The 26,260-nt window shown below is 35.3% G+C and overlaps 1 protein-coding gene across 1 annotated transcript in view; it reads left to right on the top strand.

Annotated features, from left to right (window-relative positions):
• The window catches only part of LOC137022900 (protein unc-13 homolog C), a 221,991-nt gene that overhangs the window by 147,147 nt on the left and 48,584 nt on the right, over positions 1-26,260 (top strand). The window contains exons 22-27 of the mRNA XM_067389369.1: positions 2,607-2,703; positions 8,627-8,770; positions 11,392-11,469; positions 14,278-14,355; positions 24,915-25,003; positions 26,078-26,218. Coding sequence (XP_067245470.1) covers positions 2,607-2,703; positions 8,627-8,770; positions 11,392-11,469; positions 14,278-14,355; positions 24,915-25,003; positions 26,078-26,218 — 627 coding nt within the window. The remainder of the gene's footprint in view (positions 1-2,606; positions 2,704-8,626; positions 8,771-11,391; positions 11,470-14,277; positions 14,356-24,914; positions 25,004-26,077; positions 26,219-26,260) is intronic.

The following is a 26,260-nucleotide window of genomic DNA, read 5'->3' as shown; positions in this document are numbered from 1 at the left end:
ACTTTGTTCATATTGGTTCATAAAGCTGCTTGCTATGATCTGTTTTTCTTTGCAGAAGCTTTGCCTTTAAAGAGCTAATGAAATATTTCAACTCATCAATATTTTGGGTCTAATTACTTATATTGCAAGTAGCCACGTAATAAGCGTTATAATGTACATCCAGTCAGTTTTTGTTACAAAATAAGGGGTCCTCTGTATGGGTTTATTTTGACATATCAGCCGGCTGGATGCACATTATCCCTTAAAAAAAAAACATAAGTTAAAAAAGTGATAATTTCATCATATTTATTTTATTTTTGTTTTTATGCTTTCAATTAAAATCCAAATTTCACCTCCTCTAAGAAAGTGCCCCTGGTGCACATTTCAGTGAGTGTTGATCCATCCATTCACAACCCATCATGCATCTGTCCTGGATCTGCAGACACACGCTGGCCTCTCATTGGCTGCTGTCTGTTGTCAAAAAGTCACTCATTCATTAATGTGAGTTATGAGCGTGGAGAGGCGGGATGACAGATGGGACAGGACATTAGGGAAGAGCCACACAGCTGTCAATCAAAAATCATCTAGAGGAGAATTGATTTTGCCATGAGAATGAGACCACACGTGAGAGCTGCTCCGCCCATCATATTTACTAACATAAGTGACACGAGAAATGAATTCGCTTTTGCTGAAGCAAATACCAGTGTTTGCAAAGCAGCAAAGGAATGATAGTAATACTAAAGTTTTAGGTACGTTTTTTAGGTAGGTTTAAGTTTAGAAAGGAGGCTATAGATGGTTAATAGATTTTTAAAAAATAAATAAAGACTAATCACAATAGTTTCCAAATAGATGAAAGAAAATCATTTGCATTTCAGTATCTAAATATTATGACATCATCATGCCGATTTTAAATGGCGAACATTCTAATCTTACAAATGTGTCAGTAGGAGATTTTCAACATTTAATTGTACAGTATATTGTTTTCAAAACCACATCTAGATGACACACATACTATCTGACTGAAATTAATTACTAAATTAAGTTTGAATGGATTTTGTGGGTTAAACAGTTCAACCTGAATTATTTGCTTAGATAAAAAGGGAAGAATAAAAATGTTAAGGAATATTAAACTAATGCTACCTTGCAGAGATGGTAAAATGTTTTAAAAATGATTCCTACAGTAGCTCTAAAAAAAATCATTAAATTGACAAATCTTCACACACAGGATTACTTGTCACCTCTTCGGTTTTATCACCTTTCCGATTTTCTTTCGAATCTCAGCTGTTAAAATTACTCACTACAATATGAGTTATCAGTTGCAACAGGCATTGTCAGATGAATATTGCCTATTTTACATAATTTAGCCAGATGTTGCTTGCTTTATTTATTTGTTTTCTGGGAACACGTTTTTCTTATATTTTTAACAATTAGGCACTAGTCTCTCATTGAATCTGGACCTAACATAAGCTGCGTATGTTGCTGAGAAATCTGAGAGAGAGCGCTGCTGGAAAACATTGCCATTTAAATGTCATATTTGTGAACAAGCATCTGATAAAATTGCGAAAAATTAAAGCATGTACATTTAAAACCATAAATGTCAGCAAGAACATCTGCTAAATCTCGTTCCAGCATCCAGGGACATACTGCAAATGAGAAATTGCTGTAAAAATTACACCTCTTAGATAAAAAACACACAGCAGATAGATCTATCTGCAGCTTTACTGAGCAAACAGGGTCTTATCTGTGGATGTGTGGTTAGGAAACCTTCACGTAGAGCAATCCAGATAAATATTTAAGATAACAAGCTAAATGTCATCATATTAATTCCCTTATTACTGTCAAAAACAGTAAATTAATGCAAACCATCTGAGTAAACCGCTAGCTCAGGTTCATTACATTAGCAGAGCTATTAGTGTGATTCTGCCTGCCACAGGCCATCTACAATGCTTAACTTGATTTAAAAATATATGTTATTTTCATTTCTGTTGTCTGTTAAGATGTTCAGATTTAGACAGTCTGTTATACTGTATATCTTTACTGTTTCCCATCTGTACGAGTCGTGAATAAACAGTGCTATGCCGACATTTTATAAATGATATAGGCTGTGCTCTTGAATTAGATTTTAGTTTTATATTTCCAGTTTTCATTTTAATTTTAGTTAATTTTGTTATGTGTTGTTTTTTATACAATTTATTCATTACTACATTGTTTATTTTTATTTTTCCCGGTATTAATTATTTTCAGGTGGTAATTTTAGTTTTAAAGGCAACTTTTCCAATTTATTATATGATTATATTATATTATATGAGTATATGATTTCCTCTAATGTATATTATATAATATTTTATATATTTCAGCTTCAGTTAACAAAAATAGTTTTAGTTTTAGTTTTAGTTAACGATAATAATGCTGTTTCATATAAACATTAAGCATTAAACTTTGGCACATAATTTGTCTCTCACATAATAGTGAATGATAAAATAGGGTGGAAAAAAAATCATATATAAAGACCAGAATAACAGATTTTACTGATGGGCCTTTTTGCTACAGTTTCAATCTCTGACTTCAAAAGCGCTCACATCTACAGCCTTTATTACACTGCTTTGTGTTGTTTTCTCTCTCTGCAGGTGGTTTGAGCCGTTTGTTATCCAGTGGTTGGATGAAAATGAAGATGTAGCAATGGATTTTGTTAACGGAGCTCTAGAGAGAGATAAAAAAGATGGGGTGAGTTTTTTGTATTGTTACTTTGCTTCAGTAGAGCTTTTCATTTGTAAATGGGCAAATAGTCTAACGCTGCCGTTACCATCTAAACCTCACATTAACACTAAATGCTGCATTTCTCTTATGCTTGTATGCTGCCTTCCTGCGAAGATCCTACTTTTACAATTCAAATTATGATTCTTCACAATAAAATACATGCACTGGATGAGTTTATTTCTTCCTCTTTTTTTTGGCATCCCAACAAAGACGGGACACTTTTTAGTGCACCAACAAAATTAAGTGCAAAGGATACGCATTGAGTATATGATTAATGTTTGATTTCTGTTCTTAATCATTCTCATTCTGTTCTTATATTAATGGAAAATGTAGCCTGTCACATTATTAAGCTGTTAATGAGTATTTTCTGGCAAGCTTTTCAATGTCCAGTACACAAATGTATGTAGACTACATACATGTACAGTCACAGTTGCAACTTAATTATGATCAATATCAGTTACCATGTTTCTTTAATTGACACTTCTAATTAAAGTCATGGTTTTCACTAGTAAAAACAATACTGTACCCAGCTAACAAGGAACATTCTCAGAACCTTGGCTAATGTTCTCTCATACTTCCAGCAACATTAATAGAACGTTTGTCTAAAGTTATCTGGTCTTCAATAATGTTTTCAAAACATTAGCACAAAAACATTATTTATACTTCGTTAAAGAAGTGTTTTTTCCCCAAGTAGGACGGTCATTTAACATTTTTACTTGTTTCAGAATGTTCAGAGAACATTCAAAATTATATATTATATAATTTTGAATGTATATTTCAAAATATATATAATATTACAAAATATATATAATATTACAAAATTATATATATATATATATATATATATATATTAGTGGTGGGCCGTTGTCGGCGTTAACATGCTGCGTTAACGTGAGACTCATATCGGGCGATAAAAAAAATATCGCCGTTAATCTATTCTCAAAGTTGGGTTGGGAGCTGGGTCTATACTACGCAAGCTATGATGACTTTCACCTTGATATTTTAGCGCGGATGTATACTTAGCTGAATTGACCCTTCGCAAAGACCCGCCCCCCTTAGTTACTGTTGCTTTGTCCGACAAGCCCTGGCGCTGTCACTCCACACGCAGTGAAAAATACATTACGGAGAAAAGAAGACACTGACAACACGTCGACAGACAAGACAAAGCAGTTTACTTATGATATTAAACAAAGTCCCAGCTTTAAAACTGTGTAGTTTTTTTTTAAGAAATTCAGACAATAAACACCATTTTGTTGCTCTTGAATGTGTCGTGAGGTCGTGACAGATTGCTGTAGCGCCTCAGCTCAAGAGGCTCTTAAACCGAGTCCATTTATAGCATCAAATAAACATGAGTGAACATGGGAATTAATGTTGTTTCAAACATCGAAAGATGTCTATATACACAATTTTTCAAGTTTAACTCCACCAAGGTTAATCTTCTAACTCCTGACTGCTTTGTCGGACAAAATGGCGGATTACTTTTAGTCATTATTTGGGTAGCACACATATTCTGAATGTTTTCAGCAGAATTCAAATGAGCCATTTTAATCTAGATTAATCTAGATTAATTCCAAGATTACAGTGAGATTAATCTAGATAAAAAAAAAATAATAATCTATGCCCACCACATATATATATATATATATAATATATATATATATATATATATATATATATATATATATATATATATATATATATATATATATATATATATATATAATATACACACACTGTGTTCCAAATTATGACATATCAGTGGGATTTCAGTACAATAAACATTCAGATTTTAGTTTTTCAAAGAAAAAGGGTTTGTTTGTTTTATTTCTCCATATCTTTTTAGATAACTGGTATAAATCTCAGACAAAACAGTTTGCCAGCTCTACTTAGGTAAATGGGAACCCTACTTAAAGAGGCTGTTCCACATTATTAAGCTAGTCACAGTACTCATGCAATATGAGAAGGAAGAAAGATCTTTCTGAAGATGAAAAGCATGAAATTGTGCAATGTTACGTAAAAGGCATGAAAACAACAAATATTGTGTGAAAAGTGAATGTAAATGATCAAACTATCATAAGATTTGTGATTGACTTAGAGCACAGCAGAACTTTTAAGAAAAGTTCTGTCAAAAAAAATTGTTGTATTAAAAGGAAAATTATAAAAAATAAAAAAAAAGCTTGTGTTGAACAGCGAACAGGTATTTGAAGCTCCTGGTGTCCCTGGAGTCTCAAGAAGCTCTCCATGCAGGCTGGCAGTTGTGCATAAAGTTGCATTTCAGCCTCCTCTAACCAAACCTCACAAAGAGAAACATTTACAATGGGTTTAGAAATAAATTAAGACTTTTTAAGAAGAATTTTTAAATAGTTTTATTCACTGACGAATGCTGTACTACAATGGATGGTCTAGATGGATGGATTTCTGAATGGTTGGTGAATAGCCACCACGTTCCACCAAGACTGTGACGTCAGCAGGGAGCTGGTGGGTGATGATTTGGGCTGGAAAATTGGTAAGTGAGATGGAAGTTCCCTTTAGGGTCTCTGAGGGTGTCGAAATGACTTCTGCAAGATATGTGGAGTTTATAACTGGCCATTTTCAGCTTTGGTATAAAAAGAAGGATAATGCCTTCTGAAACACAATGCACTATGCACTATCCCATGCTGCAAAAAACACCACAGCAATAAAACTGTTTGAAAATGTATTTCTACACCCACTGTAAATGATTTTCTTTGTGAGGTTCGGTTAAGGGTGCTCTGAACTGCAATTTTACACATAACTGCCAGCCTGCCTGGAGAGGTTTTTGAGACTCCAGAGACACCAGGAGCTTCAAATACCTGCTGTTCAACAGTGGCTTTTTTTTTTTTTTTTTTTTACAGCTGTCCTTTTAATAGAATTAACTTGTTTGACAGAAACTTTAAGCCTTTATCTGACCGAGTTCTGCTGTGCTCTAAATCACTCACAAATCTTATGATAGTTCAATAATCTCCATTCACTTTTCACATATTATTGTCTTTTGCACAACATTGCACAATTTCATGCTTTTCATCTTCAGAAAGATCTTTCTTTCTCCCCATATTGCATGAGAACTGTGACTTGCTTGGTAATGTGGAACAATATCTTTAAGTAGGGTATCCAATTACCTAAGCAGGCCTGGCAAACTATTTAATAGACCTGTCTGAGATTTATACCAGTAATCTAAAAAGATAGAGAGAAATAAAACAAACAAACACTTTCTTTGAAAAACTAAAATCTGACTGTTTATTGTTTATATATATATATATATATATATATATATATATATATATATATATATATATATATATATATATATATATATATATATATATATATATATAGAAACATTAGCAAAACTTTTTTTTTAACAAATTTTTGTTAGCTGGGCACTGGCATTCATGTTCATCTCATAAATGCTGTCATTCTGACTTGAGTTGAAGGCATTTGAGCAGGTTTATAACGATTTCAATTTCAATAAGCTCTCTCTTTGGATAGGAGTATGAATATAAGAGAAATTTTTCTCTCTTATGACATTTGCGCTGAGAATTTATTAAGCAATGAGTTTTTCTCAGATGCAAACACGATGAATGGAATCAGATGTGCTGGTAAACTGGTAAATTGACAGCATTAGGCTGATGAGTGTTCGTGAAATAAACCAAACAAATGCTTCTGATTGGACTGATGTGAATATGAGCTGCTGTTACTGTAAGGCAGTACAAAAATACAGATTTATCCTTCTCAGTGTTCCCCTCGCTGGTGAAAACAAATCACCGGATGATTGGTTTCATATGCTAATTTCTTTCACCTGAATCCAGTTGTGGTGAAAACACAAACTATGTAGTGCTTGTAATATTGGCCTACACATTATCAACTGCTGTGATGAACGGCCACGTTATTATATGTGATATGTGACACTGACAAATATAATTGCATATGAGCATTTTCAGGTGCAGAATAGTGTTGCAGAGCAATGAAAACAGTGTTAAAATGTGTGTGTTTTTTTTCCTGCTACTGTTCACAGTGGAGGGGGAGTTTATTTCTAGGCTGTGCTAGTGCTGAGATTACATGAGTTTACACATAGTGGGTTGCTAACTGTGTTTAGATATTTAGCTGCACTGGGGTTCAAGTCTTGTGAGAGTCAACTCTACATTAAGATGCTAATGGAGCAGCACTTTGAGTTAATTGTCTAATGATTATTAGGCTTGTGTTCGTTGGCAGAAGCGCCTGGAGAATAAGGGCAGAAGCGCAGGTTAATTCTGTCATAGGTTATGTTGGCAGTTATTCCCAACGGCTCTGAATCATACCAGCACTTAAAAAAATCTCAGTGCTTGCTGGCAGCATCGGAGGTTCAAATCTTCTCATCACAAACCTATATCATTCCTTGATATGTAATTATAGATTCTTCAGATCAGCATATTGGTTGTAGGTAGAACCAATATTGAATAGATCACCCCCCCCCCCAATCCCAAACCAAAAAAAAAAAAAGTTTGATAGGTGACATCCTCAGTCTCCATTCACCTCCACAAGCATTCAAAAGTTTGGAGTTTGTTTTTAAATATTGTAAAATATTATTACAATTTAAGAGAACTGTTTTCTATTGTAATGTATTTTATATTGTATTTTTTTCCTGTGATTCCTGAAATTTCAGCATCATTACTCCAGTCTTCAGTGTCACATGATTCTTCAGAAATCATTCTATGTTGATTCACTGCTCAAGAAACATCTGATTATTAATAAAGCATTAGTTCAAAATGAAAATTCTGTCATTAATTATGTTGTTTCAAACCCGTAATATTTTTTGTTCATCTTCAGAACACAAATGAAGAACTTTTTGATGACAGATTTCCTTCCATTGACTGCCTTTGTAACTGCTTTAAAAGCTTCATAAAGAGATCGGAAAACTAATCCATATGAATCGAGCGGTTTAGTCCCAAATTTTCTGAAAAGAATCGAACAGATAAAATTTAGGCTTTTACTGGCATGTAAACATTAATCAGCGAACATAAGCAAAAGCTCAACCAAATCTGCTTCACACGCAGTGAGGTTCATTCTCGTGTGTTACGCAGCATGTTTGAGCTCCCAGGAAAAGAGGTTTGATCTTGCGCGTGAAGCAGGTTTGGTTGAGCTTCTGCTTATGTTCGCTGTTCGCAAGTTTTTGAAGTGTCAAAGTGGTAGTTACAAAGGCAGTCAATAGAAGGAAATCAGACAGCATTCTGATCTTCATTTGTGTTCTGAAGAAAAATGAAAGTCTTGCGGGTTTGTAATGACATGAGGGGTGAGTAATTAATGACAGAATTTTGGGGTAAACTAACCCTTTAATGTTGAAAGCTTCATATTTTTGTGAAAACACTGACAGATGTTTTTTTTTTATCAGGATTCTTTGATAAATAGAAAGTTCAAAAGAACAGTATTTATTTGAAATAGAAAACGCTTGTAACATATTTTTTTGTTTGTTTTTATGGTCATTTATTTTGATCTATTCAATGCATTCTTGCCAAATGAAAGTATTATTATAAGTATTAAAATCTTAAGTGTAGTGTATATTGTATGAAAAGAGCATCAAAATAGTCATATTGGTTTGGAATGACATTATGGTGAATTAAAGATGACAGAATTTTAAATTTTGTGTGACATTCTTTAAATAATGTAAAAAAGGAAGCCCTTCCAAAGGTTCTTGAACCACTATAACATTTAAGAACCATATTAGAACTTTATGGAAAGTTGGAATCAGGCTATAAAACATATTTTTTTATTTCTTCCATTATGTAGTAAATGCTGAAATTAAGGGAAACATAAAAATAAATAACTGCTAAAAGCATGATATCCTCTGTATTGTGTGGCGGATATTAATGTTTTGATTGTTGTGTTATCATTGCAGTTTCAGCAGACATCAGAACACGCTCTCTTCTCTTGCTCGGTGGTGGATGTGTTCACGCAGTTGAACCAAAGCTTTGAGATCATTAAGAAGCTGGAGTGTCCGAACCCTCAAGCTCTCGCTCACTTCATGCGCAGATTTGCAAAGGTAAGACAGAATCAGAATAGAAAGTATGTCCCTTGAGGCTGTGCATTGGTGATTTTACCATGCTGCTGTGATGAAAAGCAAAGTAAATCACCCTTAAATGTGGTAAAATCAGTGCAGCACAGTCTCTGTGGCAGTATGATAAAAAGCACCAATCTTCAATAAAGAATTACATGAATTAACAATAATAATCAAAATAAACTGTTCTTCTGCCAAGCAATATTACTCAGACTGTAGGTTGTCATATGGTTGCCAGGCAGCTGAGAGCATAACATGATGAGCAAATGATGGAGAAAACCTTTGAAACTAGACATAAATCTAGACCAGCGTTGCCTGGAAAAAAATTAAGGGTGTGTTTTTGCAGCATTACTTGATTTTCTTTAAATGTCAAGTATATGTACAGTAATTTCTGCCCCACTGGAATCACCAAAAGGAATTGTAAATATTTATTGAGCCAGGGATGTTGTGAATATATTGATGAATGAAATGAATAGAGCAATGTTTTAAAAGCACTACTGTGTTACACTTTTTTAGGGAAAATCTACAGTGCCTTCAGAAGTTTGGGGTCAGTTAGATTTATTAATGTTTTTGAAAGAAGTCTCTTCTGCTCACCAAGACTGTATTTATTTTTATTAAAATACAGTAAAAAAAAAAAAAAACAAACAAACAAACAAACAAAATAATATAATCACAATTTAAAGCAGAACTAAGTAACTTTTTTTATCTTCATAAATAGTTTTCTAAGTCCTTACGATGGTTAATTGACTTGTACTTGCACTAACCCCCTCTGGCACGTCTACGCCAGAAAACAGCACTTGCAAGTTGAGCTGCACCGACCCGACACAATCTCGCCTCATGTTCACGTTCACGCGAGAGTGACATAATGCTTTACGGTAATTCAAAAACAATGTATATATTATGACTTTATAAGACAATTTCGAAAATTGCCCACCTCCATCAAGATTTCTTGGGCAGTATTTGCAAAACTACTGCGCTGGTGAGCGTTGTAGTTCAGAGCTGCGCTTGGAGTATTTACGACAGTGTGATTCACTGAAGGAACCTGTAGGGGGAGTTTCGCAAATCTTACTGAGTTCCGCTTTAAAGGAACTGTTTTCTATTGCAATATATTTTAAACTGTAAGTTATTCCTTCGATGCAAAGCTGAATTTTCAATATCATTACTCTTCTTCAGTGTCACATGATCCTTCAGAAATCATTCTAATATGCTGATTTGCTGCTCAAGAATCATCTGAGCAGCAAATCACAACGCTGAAAACAGCTGTGCTGCTTTATATTTTTGTAGAAAACGTGATTCTTTGAATAGAAAGTTCACATTTAAATATGAATTGAAATTTGTTTTTGTAACATTACACATTAATAAAAGAAACACATAAATGTCATTACTGTCTTTTAATCAACTTAATGACAACTTAACTCGTTGAATAAAAGTATACATTTCTTTAAAAAAAAATATATATATATATATATATATATACTTTGTCCTTGTGGGGACAATTTTTGGTCCTCATAAGGAAAACAGCTTAAAAACCAAACAAAATGATATTTTTTGAAAATGTACAAATGCAGAACGTTTTCTGTGGTGGGTGGTTTTAGGGTTAGAGGATAGAATATACAGTTTAGAGTATAAAAATCATGTCTATGAAATGTCCCCATAGAATATGAAAACCCAACTGTTGTGACTGTGTGACTGTTGTCTTGTTTAAGAGCCTAATGTTTGATCAGACATACAGATGTCCTCACAATTCAATCCAGTGTTTTATTGATGACTGTTTCCACACAATACATGCTGACACATTCAATCAATACACAAACTAAACTAGTAGGAACACTAATAAATAAATACTGAATGTAATAATGAAAATATATATAACTATAATTATTTGTTCTATTAAGATTTTAAGTGGTTTTTGCCACTGTGAAGCCAGGATGTTTGCCAGTGTTAGAAGCTTGATCACAGCACTAAACCTTTAAGCAATACTAATAGTGATGGTTAACGTGGAAAACACAACAAATTAACACATCAATATTTAGACAACTTATAAATATGGTGATGATATTTCTTAGTGTATACTCGCTCATTCGAACACACATTTTATAAGACATTTCCAAGAGATTTCAGGCCAGCTATGAAAACAGTGTATTTTCCTATTGCAGATGTCTCTTGTGAATGCAAATGAAATGAGAGAGAGAGAGAGCAGTACTCCTCCCACAGGATTGTGGGTAAAGGTTCTTGTAGGAGGCATTGATTACTTCATGCAAACTTGACACGAGAAATCTATTACGGCAACCCGAGAAAATGCATATCATTACTGCCCTCATTTACTTATTTACATATTTATGAATATGTTAAGAGTTTTACTCCCTTTCCCTTTTAAATTGTAATTATATTTCACAGTATTTTCTGTTTTTACTGTATTTTTGATCAAATAAATGCAGCCTTGGTCAGCATAAGAGACTTCTTTCAGCAACATTTTGAATAGTAGTGTATGTACATCTGTGTATTAGGTTTGTAAATAATAACAGCATCACATACCCAACTTATTGCTGTCACAAAGTTAAATTGTATTTTATAATATTTAAATCCACATTTTATTCTCTTTCCAGACCATAAATAAAGTTCTTCTCCAGTATGCTGCGATCATCTCCAAAGACTTCAGCAACCATCTGAGCAAGGAGAAAGTGGTGAGTCTATGAACAGGTTTGCACACACACGCTTTCAAAACTGCTTCGTCATAAATTGTCAGCGTGTTTCTTAAAGTCATGACCCTGCAAGTGTCCGAACATGGCTTGATCAAATTATACTGGGGACATTGGATCACAACATGGACCATGGAGACATTAAAGTCGACTTTGGTTGCGTTCTACATTATGTCTTTGTGAGATGGCAATATGTAGACGACAAATAAAGAGCGAGACCTTCACTCGCCCTCGTCTCCTTCCTCTGTGCTTTTTGTAAAATGACAGCGTTAACAGCGCTAACTCAGAGCTGCTTTTGTTCTACCTCTTATTTTTCACAATGTCTTCCTGTAATGATTATAAAAACTTGACATGCAGGACGTCTGTTGTGGGGAAGAAAGACAGATGTATCTTTTAAGTGCAGTGACAGGACCACAGAGAGAAAATCATGCGTCCTGTAATTAAAGACATATCTCTGTTCTGTCTCAGAGGATAGAGCCGCTCCTCGGGTCTCATCCATCGCGTAATTGACAGCACGGTTCATCCTAAGAATATCTACATCTTTAAATGCACCCATGCCCATAAATCAGCTCAATAACCACCACACAGGAGTTTATATACATTGTCTTAAATTAAATTTACGACTGTGAGAAATCACTAGCTCTTGTCATTGAGACGATGTTCCCTCATTTCAATTAGCGCAACTGCTTCATATTTTCATTTCAGAGTTTTACACCTATTTGTCACACGGCTGACATGTGACCTTTAGGAAGTGTGCCGTTGCAGACAGTAAGAGCCCGCTTTAATTATCTTATGGACTCCTGCACTAATTATGCACTCCTACCCATCCAGTTAAATCCTGGGACACTTACACAAGAGTGTTTTGACTGCTGTATCTCTAGTTCATCTGCTTATCAACACGATTCTGGTCAATGGTTATTTGACATTCACTGTAACAGACACTTTTTACCCAAAGTGCATTGCGATAACAGTCTCACCTGAAGCAAGCAGGAGTCAAGTGTTTAGCTCATTTAACACTATCAGAAACTGATCCTTGTGAGTTAGAGAGTCATAAACATTTCATCATCAAACCAATGTTTTTAATATAATATTCTTTTTTTATATAACATTTTACACACATGATATTATATACTATTAATACTGTATTTTTGTTTGGTAGTCTAATGTCAGAAATTAAATTTTTGGGTAAACTAACCCTTTAAGAATAATTACCCACCCTCATGTCGTTCCACACCCGTAAGACCTTTGTTCATCTTCGGAACACAAATTAAGATGTTTTTGATGAAATTCGATGTTTTTTTGTTTTTGTTTTTTTTTTTATCCCCATAGAAGCAACGTTATTACCATAATTCAAGGTCCAGAAAGGTATTAAAGACATCGTTAAAATTGTCAACACGACTACAGTGGTTCAAACTTAATGTTATGAAGTGATGAGAATACTTTTTGTGCGCAAAAACAAAACAAAAATAATGACACCCACAGCCTGAACCATTGATACAAGGCAGAATGGATCCAAGCTTTCATGTTGTTTATGCCAAATTCTGACCCTACCATCTGAATGTCACAGTAGAAATCGAGATTCATCAGACCAGGCAAGGTTTTCCCAATCTTCTATTGTCCAATATTGGTGAGCCTGTGCGGATTGTAGCCTAAAATTTCCAATTTTTAGCTGACAGGAGTAGCACCCAGTGTGGTCTTCTGCTGCTGTTGCTCATCTGCTTCAAGGTTCGACGTGTTGTGTGTTCAGAGATGCTCTTCTGATTGCCTCAGTTCTAACGAGTGGTTATTTGAGTTACTTTTGCTTTTCTATCAACTCAAACCAGTCTGGTCATTCTTGACTCATCTCTGGCATCAATAAGGCATTTTCACCCACAGAACTGCCGCTCACTGGATATTATTATCAGACCATTGTCTGTAAACCCTAGAGATCGTCGTGTGTGAAAATCTCAGAGATTTATGAAATTCTCTGACTCATCTGGTACCAACAACCATGCCACATTCAAAGTCACTTAAATCACCTTTCTTCCCCATTCTGATGCTCAGTTTGAATTTCAGCAGATCGTCTTGACCATGTCTTGAGTTGCTGCCATGTTATTGACTGATTAGATATTTGCGTTAACAAGCAGTTAAAAAGTGGATGGTGAGTGCATGTGGTTTATATGATAAAACTAATCTAAAAGTTAAGATATAATAGTTTTAATCATTTAAACAGGCTTTTGAGGTTTGGGCAGGAAAAAAACTAAACTAAATACTATATATATATATATATATATATATATATATATATATATATATTGAAAAGATTCAATGCATGCATTGAATGCATTAGGGCAACCTACTGAATATATTAACAACTATGACTTAAAAACAAAATACAACAGACTATAAATATTATTAGATATAAAAGAAACATTATGCTTTAATAACACCTTTGTTGCGCATTATTTTCATTTATATTCAAAAAGGAATGTGCGTTTGAATCAATACAATTGTGTTCGATTGTGAAATTCTGGCATTTCTCTGGAGAGGCAGAGGCATAGATTTTACGTAATGAAATTCAGATTTATTGCCACTGATGAAAGTAAGATGTGCAAACTCATGTCACTGACAACCATCATCATCAGCAGCATCCAGACGAATCAATGCCCATGTGTATGTATTTACAAAAGTCTTCTAGTAAAAAAAATGTCTCCTTGCATTAGGATGGGGGAGGGTTTTAAAGACGAATGCATCTGGAAAGGAGGACAGTTGATTAATCATGAAATATCTTGTCTGTCTATCTTCTCCTGACAGCCCTGCATCATCTTGAACAACATCCAGCAGCTCCGTGTTCAGCTGGAGAAGATGTTTGAGTCCATGGGAGGAAAACAGGTTGGGAATCTAATCAATATTACTGCAACACTCCACAACAATGTTTTCCCACTAACTGTCTGTGTGAGTTAAGATGTAGAACATGCCTTGCTGTAAAGCTGCGTTCATGACATGTCAAATTGCTGTAATTATGAGTCTATTTAGTTCATAGCTTCAGCAGTTACAGGTGGTTACTTACCTACATCAGCATATTGCTGTTTTATCTGTTTGTCATTGCATAGTCAGTGTTACCTTGGGCACTTTCTGTGTTTCTTTAAGATAAGAATTGAATGATTCTGGTTCAGATTCTGATTCCACTCTGAACAGTTATAATTCCCTTATGACGGAATGGTGTTCTGGAAATATTTTATTTTATTTTACTCTAAATGACCATTTATTTGGGACAAAACTGTGAATGTATATATTTATCTCTATACATTATACAGTATGAATAAAAACCAATCAGAAATTGCACACTTCTCACAAAATACAGTAACATTCAATAATTATAATGTCAACAATGAGTGATTCAGTCAGTGAATTGTTAAATTGATTCAAACTAATATGAGTTGAGGCAGATTTTTGAATCTTATAGTTTGATTCAGCTTTATGTTGTTAGTAGACCAAACAGAGCATAACATGTATTGTCTTTTTGTATTGTTTTGCATAAGCTAGACTTTTTTTCTAATCACATTTAATTTAGACTGCAAACTTACAAAAATTGTGGATCTATTAGTAGCACATGTCGCTGAATAGTGATCAGATTAGATTAGATAAACTTTATTATCCCGAAGGAAATTTGTCTTGGACACATGCCAAACCAGTGACTGCTTAAATAAATAACTTAATATATACATACATACAAACATTACAATACATACATATACACACAATACCTGTGATTAACTCAAAACTATCATCACCCAACCAATTGCACACCGCTCATCTTACGACACACCTCTAATCAGTAAAATTCATAAGAGAAAAGATCATAAAATATACATGAACATCGTGACAAAGGGGCACTATAGGGGCAGACCTCTCACTGACTTGTCATTTAAAGCTTTAATAGACAGGGGGACAAAGGACTTCTTAAAACGGTTAAGCCTGTACTGAGAGACTCTAAAATGTCTTCCCGAGGGAAGAAGCTGATACTCAGGGTGGAGGACATGACGTGGATCTGAGATTATTTTTTGGGCTTGTCTAATAATAATTTCATTATAAACAGCCTGAAGTGTAGGATGCTGTCTAACTCCCATAATTTTCATGGCTGTCTGTGTTAGCCGTGTGATCTGGGCTTTCAGCTGTACACTAAGGTTACCAAACCAGGCTGAGATGCCATGCCGCAAAAGGCTCTCAATTACAGCATGATAGAAAAGAAGCAACACTTTCTGATTAACGCCAAAGGCCCTTAATCTACGTAAAAAATATAGTGATTGTTGAACCCTACAACAGATGTTTTCTACCTGAGCACTCCATTTCAATTTTTTATCAATATATATGCCCAAATATCTATAAGAGTCAACCTGAACTATATGCTGGTCATTAATGGCCACTGGTAAGTGGTCTCCAATGGATTTAGGATCAAACACCATTTCCACTGTTTTCTTAGTGTTAATGGTGAGAGAATGCTTATCGCACCACTGGACAAAATTCTGGACCTCCTGTTTATTTGCAACTAGGTCTGGTGTATCCAACATGAGACCCAGAATAGCTGTATCGTCAGAAAACTTAATCATGTAATTGTTAGCAGTACTACTTGTACATTCATTAGTATACAGTGTGAACAGTACAGGGGAACTGATGCACCCCTGGGGAGCGCCAGTGCTAATGGTCAAAGGTTCAGACAATGTCCTGTTCACCCTGACTTGTTGGCTACGATTTGTCAAAAATGAGTGGAACCATCTAATAATAAAGGGGTTGACATTCATCCGCTGCAATGTTTTCAGAAGAACATGAGGCTGCAGAGTATTGAAGGCTGACGTAAAATCTACAAACAGCAGTCTGGCATAAGCCTTAGGATTCTCAAGATGTTTACTCACTTAATGGACTATACTGTTGATTGCATCATCAGTGCCTCTCTGGTGTTTATAAGCAAACTGGTAGGGATCCAGCTGTAGGACTACATCAGGCAAAAGATGCAGGAAACACCTTTGTATGTTTGGCATTGACCGGAAAAGCCCTGTTCAAGAACCATGAACCCAACCAGTAACAGAACCATGAAAAAATCAAGAAAAAATCTATTATTATAACCTATCAAACCTAAGAGATTTCAAAGATTTTTTTTAGGTTAATTAATGCAGTGATCACTGATGGCCACCTCATAATTACTGGAATTCTGTCATGGTGTGAACACAACTTAACATCCCATGTAAATTTTGCATGCATGTTGTGATGCTTCTCTCTCTTCTGTAAATGTGATAAACCTCTCCAACTATGACAATGTCCTTGTTTCTTGATATTCCCGTCTCCTCTGGGCTCTTGCACCAGGAGGAAGGGACTGTGGTCTTCTGCAAGGTGTGTGAACAGGTTTCCTCTAACATCTCTCTTGGCCAGTGCTCTACAGCCAGACCAGCTGCAGAAATCATTAGAATCCTGTCATCATTTACTAACGCTCATGTCGTTCCAAACCCAGAAGACTCAAGTCTTCTGTGCAAAATAGAAATGGGTTTGGAGCAACATTAAATGACAGTGAATGAAGACTGAACCAGATCTCTGCAGCTTTCTTATTGTGAATTCCGGCTGTAGTGTACGGCCTTATTTCATCCCAGTTGATCAGTTTTACTGGCCAGGTTTGAGCAGCACGACCGCTCTCACAGCCATTGAAACCCACCTCACTTCCTGTCACTCGTAATTCCCTCAAGAGCATGCCACACCTGCTCGAGTTATCTGGCATGAAACCTCACAAGAACGATTATCTTCAATAACTGAGGCTGCTAATCCTCAACTTCAAAGGGACAGTTATGCCAAAAGTGAACCTTCTATCATCATTTACTCACCCTCAAATAAATATTTACATCGAAATTTAAGTTGTTTGTATTTGAATGACATATAAAAATTTCCATGCATTTGGATTATACAGTTTTAACATTAACTAAGGAACTTAATGTGATGCGTATTTGTTAGTCATACATAAATAAAATGGGTAAGAAAAAAAAAACAGTTGGTAACATTTTACAATAAGGTTCAATCTGTTAACATTAGTTAACTATATTACAGAATTAGGAAAAACAGTAATATTGGAAATATTTGTACAAATTAAAAGAACTGTTCTCTATTTAAATATATAATTAATTCCTTTGATAGCAAAGCTGATTTTTCAGAATTATTACTCCAGTCTTCAGTGTCACATGATCCTTCAGAAATCATTACTGAATAGTTTATTATTAACTATTTCCATATATTTGATTTTTTTTAAATTGTCATATTTTCAAAATGCATGTATTCAAATTGATTAGAATCAGCATAAATCTGTTCATTCTGAAAACAATTACATTTATTCATGTAAAAAAAAGTATGAACATGGTTGAAATATGGCTAGCTGTGGAACAAGCAATAGTCAATTAGTTAAAATGTATGAGACTGAAACAAATTGGATTCATTGATGATAAATATATAAACCTGGATATTATATATTTAAAACACATTGAGTTTATTAGTACCATTACAGAAATCTTACCTGCTTCATTTATAATTTGTATATATTTGTCATTTATATATGACTGACAAATATGCATCAAATCAAGTTTATTAGTTTGTTTATGTTGAAACTCTTTTCTATATGCAATTTAAAAACATATATCTTAAATGTAGGCCTGAATTTTTATTTGAGTGTGTCATTTCAAACCTGACAGAAAGAAAGAAAGAAAATTTTACAAGAATGATTATTCTTCTCCATGCAATGTAAGTAAATAATGAATGGCGAATGAGCTCCAAAAATGACAAAACAGCACCTTAAAAGTATCATAAATGTAATATATGTGACTCATGCTCATGCATATATCATGCAACTCTTCTGAAGGCATATGATTTGTGTGAGGTACACACTCAGAATTTAGGTCAAAATTCAAAACTATATCACGTGTTAAATTTTGGTGTTTTTTGGAGCATAAAAAACATTCATTTTCATTGCATTGCATCATTTCCCTTTGGAAAAGAGATGCATGAACATATTGCCTAACTTTTATGTTCCATGCAACAACAACAAAAAAAAAAAAAAAAAAGAAAGAAAGAAAGAAAAAATGAGAATGCGACAGAATTTAAAATGATATGAAGTGTGTAAATTATGACAGGATTTTCATTTTTTGCTGAACTAACACTTTACTGACAGCCACCAAGGCTGTTTTGCCTGAACTTGCATTTTAACCATGTTCAATGTTCATTGTTCATTTGGGTACCAGAGTTTGGGCTTCAAGAGGTTTTAGTTTGGCCCTGATGTTTAGGTTGATCTATTCTCCAACTCTCCAAAATTTACCCTGCTGGCAAAAAAAAAATATTCCCAACTACACTCCATTACTGCATTGACATCTGTATTGTGTGAGTGCCAGAGGTCTGTCAGATTAAGGTTATATATCTTACCTCTGTTGAAATTAAGGCTACAGGCTACAGTGCTTAAAAAGGGATTCCAGCGGTTTGAAAGTGTGACTAATTTATGATTTCTGCTTCCTTTATGAAACTCCAGTTCATTCTGAGGGAGCAAAAGCGAAATGCTCCAAATATAACCCTGCCCTGCTCTGGCAGCACCACCGTTCCCAAAGCAATTAGCAAACTGAAAGAAAAATGCAATTACAGTGGCTCGTTATCATGGATTTATAAATATAAGATTCCGAACTGTCCAAGAAAAATTAATTGCAGAAGACAAAGTTAGCTGCAATACCGTCAGTCTGACGCAGGGCCTCAGGGAGTAAGCGGCGCGCTGAGGGTCTGCAGCGGTGAAGAAACTGACCGCCTTCAAGCATCTGTTATCTGCCTATTAACGATATAAGGCAGACCACAGGTGCAGTATACAGGAGTAATCTTTTGTACAATTTCACATCATAATTCCCTAATTATGATTCAAATTAGAATATAATGAATTTAGTTATAACTTAACATTGTTAATATTTCACTTCTGAAAAGTGGTTTTAGACCATTATTTAACACAAATCTGTCTCTAATTATTGTCAGGCCTCCTTGTTTCAGGTATTTTTACATGTAAGTCAGGTCATTCCTTATCTTTTCTGGGTCTCATGGGTAAATCTTTCCAAAAACTTTTCTGTTGCTACTTTTCTTATATTTCAAAAACAAAAGTAAAAAAAAAAAAAAAAAAAAAGACTATCAATTATATTTATCCCCACACTAAATTATCATAAAAGCAATGTGGGGAGGAAAAAAAAAAAATGGAAAGGTTAATAAAGCACAAACACAGTCCTGTAGTCCGCCATTGTTTTTTGGGTTGTCAAGTACTCGCACATGCCATAATACGCATGACATCACAGTTTTCACAAATTCGTGGTTTTGTAGTTTACACAGAGACAATAATAGTACCATTTATCATTTTCAAAAGTTTGAGTTTTCAGGCCCCCAAATGCTGTTGTCATGTAAATGAACAGCCAAAACGCATAAAAGGTTTTCAGGGTTTTTTTTTTTAAACGGTGTTGTGTAAATTGGGCCATTTAATACAGTTAAAAATAGCAATATTGTAAAATGTAAAAAATAGCAATAAATACAGTAAAAAATATCAAATACAGTAAAAAATAGCAATATTGTGAAATGTTATTACAATTTAATTATTACAATTTTTGTTTTCTGTTTAAATATATCTTCAAATGTAATTTACTCCTGTGAATTTTCAGCATCATTACTCCAGTCTTCAGTGTCACATGATCCTTCAGAAATCATTCTAATATGCTGATTTGCTGCTCAAGAAACATTTCTGATTATTATAAGGATTATTTGATGAATAGAGTAGTTCAAAAGAATCAGTATATTTTAAACAGTCAATATCTTTTGTAACATAAATGTCTTTACTGTCACTTTTGATCAAAATAATGCAACCGTGCTGAATAAAAGCATACAGTTGAATATGATACAATGAATATGAGATTTATTCACATCATGGTAATGAGAATTGGGATGGTGGTGATCTAAAAAATAGACTTTTTATCGAGCACAATATAATTCATAATACAATATAATTTTTTTTTTTTTTTTTTTTTTTTTTTTTTAATTTTGCAGATTAAACAAGCCTTCTTAATGGGTCACAATTGCAAAGCATTTGTTGTGTTTGTTATCAGTCAGAATTACCTCCGTCACTACTCTGTCAGTGACCGACATCTCCTCTGGTCTCCATTAACCTGATGAGGTCTCTTGCATGAGCATTGGCCATCTGCCATCATTGATTGATCTGGCCACCCCTCTGCTTACCGGGAACCATAAACGCTGTTACAATTCACAAGTCAGCCATCCATCCCTGACTACATGGACGTCCTGCCTCACCTAAGCACAGCCATGGTGTTATACAAGAACATTGCCATTGAAATGCAACTAATAAACATAGGAATCATAGAAGAAAAACTTTTTGGTAACACTTATTTCAGTGGTCCACTTTAGACATTCTACCATGTAACTTTGCAACTACATGTAAAATACAAGTAATTAGAGTATTAGTGGTCAGTCTACTTAATATCTGCTAAGACTTTATTTTGATGGTTCCCCAACAGACATTCTACTGACTGTAAGTAACTTTACAACTACAGCACATGGTTTTAGACCACAATAATGCATTAATATGGTGTAGGGTCTCCTTTTGCATCCAATACAGCATCAATTCATCTTGGGAATGACAGATGCAAGTCCTTCACAGTGACCAGAGGGATTTTGAGCCATTTCTCTTCCAGAACAGTTGCCAGGTCACTATGGGCCTGTTTACACCTGGTCACTTCATGCGTTTTCTCTAATCAGATCGTGAAAAGACCAGGTCTAAATGCCCTCCGAAACACATTTGAGACGGATTTAAATCCAATCGCTCAAACTACTTCAGGAGTGGTCTGGGACGCATTCCAGTCAAAACTGAACAAGTTTAAATGCATCTGGTTGTTGGAACCACATATGTAAATTTAACTCCTCCCAAAAATACTAAAAAATTGTGTTGAAGCATGTTATAGGTTATATGACGTTATATTCAGATATGACAACGCTACTGCATCACGCATCACCACAGGTGAGCGCCTGATCATCTCTTCTGCAAGACAACGTGCAAACTGCCGCAAATCAAACTGAAATTAAGTTGCAGGCGCTCAAAACACAGTCATCTTCATTAAAAGTAATGAGACTAAATTATCTTACCAGTGCTATTGCCGCGCTCTCTCCTATTGCAGTCTTTGATTTGGAAATTAGCTGATAATCAATAAAATACAGCTCATATTTGTTGCTTTCGATGATGTGAACTCCATGAAAAATATTTAGATCTGGTGAATGTACAGGCCTTGAGAGATGTTCAACTATTCTTTCACAAGTCTTTCTGTGTGTATTGGTGCATTATCATGTTGATACACGGCACCCCCTTAAGGGTACAATGTTTGAACCAGTAAGTGCACATGGTCCTCCAAAATGGTTTGGTAGTACTTGACAGTGATACGCCCATCAAGCTCTGTAGGGAAGCACATGATATTGCAGCCCAAGCCATCACTGATCCACCCCCATGCTTCACTCTGGGCACACAGTCTGGGTGTTAAGCCTCTTTGGGGATTCTCCACACGGTAACTCCCACAGATGTGGGAAAGACAGTCTGTCTGTCTGTCTGTCTGTCAGTCAGTCAACAATATATGATTCACATTGTCCACAGCCCAAGATTTACACTTTTATCACCAGTGAAACTGACATTTGGCATTGGCGGCGTGCCGCACAAGTGACCAAAAGTTTGGCTATAGCAGCCCAACCATGAATATTGACTTTGTGGAGCTCCCAACGAACAGTTTTGGTGAAATCAGGAGAGTCTAGGTGTGCATTTAATTCTGCAGTGAGTTGGGCAGCTTTGGATTTATGCTTTTTGGATACAATCCAGGTTAGTACCTAGACATCCATTTCAGACAGTTTCCTTTTGTTTCGACATTTACTCCTGTTGGATGTGATTCATCCTACGTGGTGGTATGCCAACATTACCCTGGATACCATAGCTCTCGATACACCACAAAGACTTGCTGTCCTGGTCACAAATGAGTCAGCAAGACGTACACCAACATTTGTCCTCTTTTGAACCCTGATATGCCTCCCATTATGTTGTGTGGATTGCAATATTTCATGTACAGCTTCAACAGCTTCATCAAATTCAACCCTAACATTCTACTCTTACTGTTGGAATGTAAAATCAGTGAAGATTGGCCAATAGGCATGAAACATCCAACACTATATTGGCCAGTGTTTCAGTTTCATTGTCCAAGCCCTAACAACCAACCTTAACCCAGTGGTTCTAAAAGTGTGGGGCACACCCCCCAAGGGGGCGCTTAGGTACTGCAGGCGGGAGCGGAAGGTCAGCAGAAAAAAACACCAAGAAAACAGCCAATGCAATGGTGTTCAAAGTGTGAATAGTGGTTGGCGCTCTGCCCTTATAAAGTGGCAGTGAACGCCAATTCCACCAAATCATTCTTAATTAGTCCGTTGACTTGTCACCATCTGAACAAGCCCGACATAAATTTCCTCACCATAGAAAAGCACCTCTTCAGCGGATGACATCATAAGCTGCTATTGTAAACACGCTGCTACGCTGTCATGTTACGGCGAGAAGACTGTCAAAAGATCCACTGCTGCCACTAATTATATATTGTTCATGCAAAGCATCAATGAAAAGTTAATATTTTTATCTAAATTAAAAGTTATGCTCTGATCTATTAATACAGTATGCCTCACAGTTTTACCATATTCAGAAATGAGCAAGTCCAGTTTACAGATGCTTGTGCAACAAACCCTGTTTTCTCGGTTTAACATTTTCCTTGTAAAGGCTTTTAAAAATGGTCCTTGTTGTCAGTATTTATGACTAGCACTTTTATGCAGAATTACTTTGGTTTTCTGTAGTAATTCAGCCCTTAGGGTGTTGTAAAAGTGTAGTTTACAGAAGTCTTGGATGAATGTTTCAGCAAGTGCATTTTGAAGTCATTTCCACTAGGACACATTTTGTGCGACTTTAAGAGTCTGCAAATATTGGGTATTGTTTTTGACTGCACTATGATGAGTACAGTTAAATGAGAAGTAGACCGGAGCTTCACGTAAAGAAATCCAGTGTGCATTATCAGTAAAATCCACTTTTGTGATGCAGGCATAGTGATGTTTGAATGCCAAACACCTGAGTCTCATTGGCTCATCTGCTCTCTTGCCTCTGATGTGGTGAGAGGCTTGTATTGAATTTGCAGTCATCATTAGTCAAGCGATTCTTTAGTCAAGACCTTTTCAGAGGCTGAGCATGCTTGACTGAAAACTCGCTGTGCACTGGCAGATAAAATCACCAAACCATGGCATGAAAACAAAGCTGTCAGCCAGTAATCTGAATCAAGTGAACCTATGTTAAAAACACGAGATATATACAACCTGGTCCAAAGGGGATATTTGTTTTTTAACAACCTTACAAATTCGAATAAAACATCAAAATATGTGGAAAATATTTTATATTTTTTAAATAATTTAAATATGACGACCAAAACGCTTTTTTGTTTTACTATGGAAAAAAAGCATAGAAAAATCAGGAAAAAATCATATTTTATTCATTCTCTCTTGTTTTTTCATGTGTATATAATTTATTTGTATGACAGTCTGGCCAAATTATGTCAGCACAATTTGCGTTATCACAAATAAAACAATTGACTCCAATAAAACAATTTATAACAAGTAAATAATAATTAAATAAGTAAAAATAAATAAAATGTAATTACAGAAAAGTTGGTGTTCAACAAGGTTACTCCACTGGTGGACATCATAAAATATGTATATTTCATTGACAGCGGTAATACAAAATATTTGTCCCTATGACACTGGGATTATTTACTGTATTTATTTTATTCTTAGCGTATTTTTGACAAACATCACAGGTCATTGTGTTACTCGCTGCATCATGTACAGGATGAGTCAGTCTCCGTCGCTCTGTGAATCTGCAAATGTCAGAAACAAAAACACTGTAATTTTGTTCTTTTTTTTTTTTTTTCTTGAAAAACAACATTCGGTATCCTAGATGCTTTTTTAATGGCGAAATTTCCACTAAGGTAAAAGTTGTTAGAAGTTAGACAAGTTACTTGTGTGTTCAATTCAACTTTCTTTTTAATACTGAGTAAATGGATAGTAACTGTTTTATTTACTCAAACTCAAGTTTTATTTGCAGTTGGTTGGCTTGGCGAGTTTTAAATTTAGACCCTGGGTATGAATAATAAATGCATTTTTGTATAATAAACTGCCATTTTTAATTAAGAAGAGTTTAGTATTTGCAATGCAACATTACATACAGTATTTCATACAGGCATGTGACCTTATTGATTGATTGAGTCTTCAGTACTTCCTGTTCCTGTCATATGTAGCATGTCCTGGTCACTGACAGTGATGCTGTGTGTCTCTTACAGCTGGACGCTGAGGCCAGTGATCTGCTCAAAGAACTTCAGAATAAGCTCAATACGGTGCTGGATGAGCTTAGCGGGGTCTTCGGCTCCAGGTAAAGTATCATGGAACAATGGGTAAAGTAAGTTGAGCTGGTGTACATGTAATGATATTTTGGTAACACTTTACTTAAAGCCTTAAAGGTTATGTTCGTTATAGTGCCATTATATCTTTTCATAAATAATTGTAACCAAAATGCATTATAATATTTGCAGAAATGGGTTGTTTATCAGTAAGCAATAAAGTATGAGAGGTTGTGCTGTATCATGAATAAGATACTATACAGCACAGCCGTGCCGCATTGCGTTGTGCCTAACAACGTGTAAACTTTCCCTGAAAGCCTTCATTTCACCGGAAAAAAATAGTCCCTGACCATGAACAGCAACAGAAGTTACATTATCATGCCATTAGATGGTGGCAAAGACTGTCTTAATGAGTGTGTCAGTCAGTAGCAAAGACTTTTAAATTGAAATACTGAATTGAGCCGTGTTTACACCGAAATTACCGGGAACCATTTGTCCCAGGAACTTTTTCCCCCCTCAGACCTACTGCTAGCTGCATTTCCATAGCAGTCTAAAGTACCATGAAGATAGTCCGGTGAGGTAGAGCTGCGTGCGACTTTCTAGTTCCTGCTGGATTTTGTCCTCTGCATATAAGCTTAATAAAGCCTGAACCTCATCGTCAGTCCATCTGTCATATTTTTTAAACACCACTGTTGATTCGAATAGCAAACAACTCTTTACTGCACACACCACAACAGACAAAGAACAAGACACAACTGACAAATGCTTTGACTAGCACTGTCAGTCACGGGAAAACCCCTTAACTGCCAAAAGGACAAGATAGTATGCATATTATTGATTTATAGCTTTGATTACGTCAGCTAAGATGATGAAAGTTAATGCATATAGATGAAAAAAAATGGGAAATCATTCAAGGAATCATCCATTTTCCATTTGTTTCATGTTGCCTTCCGTGATTAAAAAGCATAGACATACATAAAATAAATGATAAAATGATAAAAATTCATTTTAGCTTAAATGATAAAAATGTGTTGAACATGTTTTCATTATCGAATGAAATCAAGTTACCTGTAATTATGAATGTTGTTTAACACGTCCATCCACAGTTTCAAGCCAGTGATTGAGGACTGTGTCAAACAAATGAACCAGGAGCTCATGCAGATGAAAGGAAATGCAGGGAACAAGAGTAACGCAGCCATGGATGCAGAGACTGTCCTGCGACCCCTCATGGACCTGCTGGACAAGAAGTAAGAAAACTGCAGAATTGCATTTCGTGAAACATGATAACT

Source organism: Chanodichthys erythropterus, chromosome 7 (assembly GCF_024489055.1).
Source record: "Chanodichthys erythropterus isolate Z2021 chromosome 7, ASM2448905v1, whole genome shotgun sequence".
Lineage (NCBI taxonomy): Eukaryota > Metazoa > Chordata > Actinopteri > Cypriniformes > Xenocyprididae > Chanodichthys > Chanodichthys erythropterus.
Note: the sequence above shows the minus strand (reverse complement) of the source record. Positions and strands in the feature narration are given on the sequence as shown.